This window comes from Gobio gobio, assembly GCF_949357685.1.
Source record: "Gobio gobio genome assembly, chromosome: 1".
NCBI classification, from domain to species: domain Eukaryota; kingdom Metazoa; phylum Chordata; class Actinopteri; order Cypriniformes; family Gobionidae; genus Gobio; species Gobio gobio.
The window spans coordinates 84,149,319-84,153,162 of record NC_137097.1 but is presented as its reverse complement, the minus strand read 5'-3'; the positions used below and the strand labels follow the sequence as shown (position 1 = coordinate 84,153,162).

The window sequence follows — 3,844 nt, the reverse complement described above, 5'->3', positions numbered from 1 at the left end:
AGTCATCAGGTTTTAGCCAGGTTTCTGTCAAACAGAGCACATCTAGATTATTATCTTTAATAATATCATTAACAATAAGCGCTTTTGGGGATCTAATATTCAGCAACCCAAGCTTTATCAATTGTTCATCTGTATTATATCTTTTGTTTATTTGTTGGACATCAATTAAATTTTTACTGTTGAATGGTTTTGATGTTTTTTTGTATTTACTAATTCGGGGAACAGACACAGTCTCTATATGATAATATCTAGGTGAAAGAGTCTCTATGTGCTGGGATTTATCTGACTCCGGTGACGTGAGACAGCTAGCAGACGGTCGGTTTAGCCAGTTTGTCTGCTTCCTGACCTGGGCCCTAGTGAGTCAAGGTTTAGCTCTAAGACTATGTGCCAAATTACTAGAGAGAAGAGCGGCACCACCCCAGGAGGGATGGATGCCATCCTTCTTCAACAGGTCAGGTCTGCCCCAAAAACTTTTCCAATTGTCTATGAACCCTATGTTATTTTGCAGACACCACTTAGACAACCAGCCATTGAGTGATGATAGCCTGCTAACTATCTCATCACTCCTTCTAACGGGGAGCGGACCAGAACAATAAACAGCCTCTGACATCGTACTAGCGAGTTCACACACCTCTTTAATGTTAATTTAGGTGATCTCCGACTGGCGAAGTCGAACATCATTAGTGCCGACGTGAATAACAATCTTAGAGAATTTACGATTAGCTTTAGCCAGCACTTTTAAATTTGCTTTGATGTCAGGCGCTCTGGCTCCCGGTAAACAAGTGACTATCGTGGCGGGTATCTTCACGTTCCGTGTAATAGAATCGCCAATGACTAGGGCACTTTCAACAGGATACTCAGTGGGTGCTTCACTGAGAGGGGAGAACCTGTTTGATGTTCTAACCGGAACGGAAGAGTGGTTCTTTGGTCTGCGACTATGCTGCCTCACTGTCACCCAGTTGCCCTGCTGCGAGGGCCCTGCAGCCGGAACCGAAGAATGTACAGAGTTCACTAAGCTATTCGCATCCAAATCAGTGTCTAAAGCTGTTACATCCTCACTACTCTCAGATAAAGTATGGATGCGTGTTTCTAATTCTGAAATCTTCTCCGTCAGCCTAACTATCTCCTTACATTTATCACATGTGAAGCCCTGTTCACCAGCGGAGAAGCCTATATTAAACATGCGACATGAAGTGCAAGTGATAATGACAGGAGAAGACATGACTTACCGTGTTTTTTGATTAATCCAACTTACCACTTACCACAATCGTTTTTTAGCAGTAGAATAAAGAGGAAAAATCAAAATAAAGATTCAAACGTAAGCAAGGCTGTACAGAGCTACAGACTTGAGCTACAGAGCTACAAACACAGCAGGAGGCAGACAGGAGCAATCGATCAGGCAGACAGGCCGAACACCGAAGCGCCCAGGGACCACACACCAGCTGTCTAGCAGACCACTGCGCAGATCAGCAGGCAGGCAGTATGTAATCGCTGGAACGCGCCGTAACACCAACGCCTCTGGAAAGCTGGTCATCTCGAAGGCTGACAAAGACTCAGATCAGGCTTGAAGGAGTGAAGATCTCTCTTGGCTCCAAAGCAGAAACATAATGCGATGTTGCCAGCGTACTTCCTTATATACCCACGAAGTGGGGCGGAGTTACGCATGCAAATTCCACATGCCCATGGCATTGGCACTGCCATTGGGCGCTGTTGAATTCTCGAAGGTAATAGGCTTCTAAGCGAAACCCCCATTCGTTAGTCACTAACGTACGTCGTAGTGACTGAACGAAAGGGAACTGGGCTGCCGCTGGAAGGTGTTAGTGAAGCCAGCAGGGGGCCCTGCTCACCCTGTGGTCTGTGTGAGTCCTGATCCACCTTCACCAACACCTCCTCCAGCAGCAGTCATTTTCTTTCCCTGACTAATGGCTCTTTTCCACTGCGTGGTACAGCTTGGTACGGTTCGACTCGACTCGGCACAGCACGTCTCAGCTCGGCTCGGTTGCTTTTCCACTGCAGTAGCAACGCTTCAAGTGGGTGGGATTACGTTGTAGTTGCGCCTCCTCTACTGCCACGACATCATCGTAAACGCGACACAAAAACAAACGTGCAAAACCGGAGCAATGGAGCCTATCGAAGGAATGGTGTTCTTGATTCTCGGCATGTGGATGTTTTTCACCGCACAACGAAAAAGTTTGTTTCAAAGGAGGCTGATGGCAGCAAAACAAAATACTGAAAAAAAAAGTAAGAGAGTATGGGAACTCCTACAACAAAGCGCATTCGACGATAGGCTTGCTCGACGGCGCACGAGGGTAAGCTAATCTTGCACTACGGTCTCAATCGCTATATCACTGTCACGAAAACATATAATGAACTTGGCTGGCAAAATTATGTTTTAAAATGCGTATTCTGTGTATTTCAGATCCTTCACATTTTGCAACGTCGCCGCAACAGACCATCTGTTTGGACATTTAACCGAGCTTCTGAGTGGTGGGATGTGATTGTTCCCGGTTTTACAAACACTCAATGGCTGGAGAACTTTAGAATGTCAGAAGAAACGTTTGTCTACTTGTGCAACAAAGTGCGTCCAGTGATGGAAAGACGGGACACAAACTTTCGTGTTTGTGTACCTCTAAAGAAGAGAGTAGCCATCGCACTGTGGAAGCTCGCAACCGGTTCTGAGTACAGAAGTGTTGGCCATCTTTTTGGAGCAAGCATAACAACTGTTTGTCGATGTGTACAGGAGTTCTGTGCTGCAGCAGAGACTTTGCTGGTACCAGAACAAATTCGTTTTCCAGATCAGGAGAAGTTTCAAGAAATGGCTGCCTACATTGAGAACAGGTGGGGGCTCCCACAGTGTATTGGTGCTATTGATGGATCACACATACCCATCATAGCACCACAGGACTATCACTGTGACTATTTCAACCGTAAAGGCTGGCACTCCATCATCCTTCAAGGTGTTGTGGATGGAAAGGGACTTTTCTGGAATGTTTTCACAGGACTGCCTGGAAGCCTGCATGATGCTCGGGTTTTGAGACTGTCCACACTCTGGGAGTTGGCAAGTTGTGGAAGTCACATACCAGTTAATACCAGAAACATTGGTGGGGTGAATGTTGGCTACTACATTCTAGGAGATTCTGCCTATCCCTTGCAGCACTGGCTCTTAAAACCATTCGTTGACACTGGACGGCTGACAGCAGAACAGCAGGTGTACAACATGAAAATCTCCCGAGCACGTGTCGTTGTGGAAAATGCCTTTGGTAGATTAAAAGGAAGATGGCGTTGCCTTATGAAAAGGAATGACTGTGCGGTTGACCTTGTGAAATCTATGGTCCTGACATGCTGTGCTCTACATAACCTTTGTGAGAGTCATGGAGAGGCCTATGAGAGTGCATGGGATTCACCTTCAGCAGCAGAGCCTGTGGTGGCACTGGCACAGGCTGTAGAGGAGGAGGGCAGGGATGTACGTGAGGGTCTGTTGCGTTACTTGAATAGTTAACTATTCATGTTGTCTTTCCTGTCAAGTGGATTATTAATAAACTAAATATTTCAGTATTTCAGTATTGTCTCGCTTTCTTTAAAAAATATATATTATTAAACAGGCTTTATTATTTATAATTCACATTTATTCATTGGTACAGTACATGCATTAAGAAAGTAATGAAGTACACGTTTGTCCAGTTCCTTTTTTTATTGAAAAAAAAAAAAATACAAAATACAAAATTATAAAGGTTAAAATGTAAACGTCACACTTTAAACAAAGTGGAAATGTAGTGCAAAGAATATATACATAAAACATAAGAAATTAAGTAAAAGTGTAAACGGAGGAAATGTAAACGAAGTG

At 44.4% G+C, this 3,844-nt stretch overlaps 1 protein-coding gene across 1 annotated transcript; it reads left to right on the top strand.

Annotated features, from left to right (window-relative positions):
• Positions 1-2,542: 2,542 nt before the first annotated feature.
• Positions 2,543-3,499, top strand: LOC307123528 (uncharacterized protein; the record flags this gene model as incomplete). Its single annotated transcript, XM_079812077.1, has 1 exon — positions 2,543-3,499. The coding sequence occupies one exon, from the start codon at positions 2,543-2,545 to the stop codon at positions 3,497-3,499; it is 957 nt and encodes a 318-aa protein (XP_079668203.1).
• Positions 3,500-3,844: the final 345 nt, after the last annotated feature.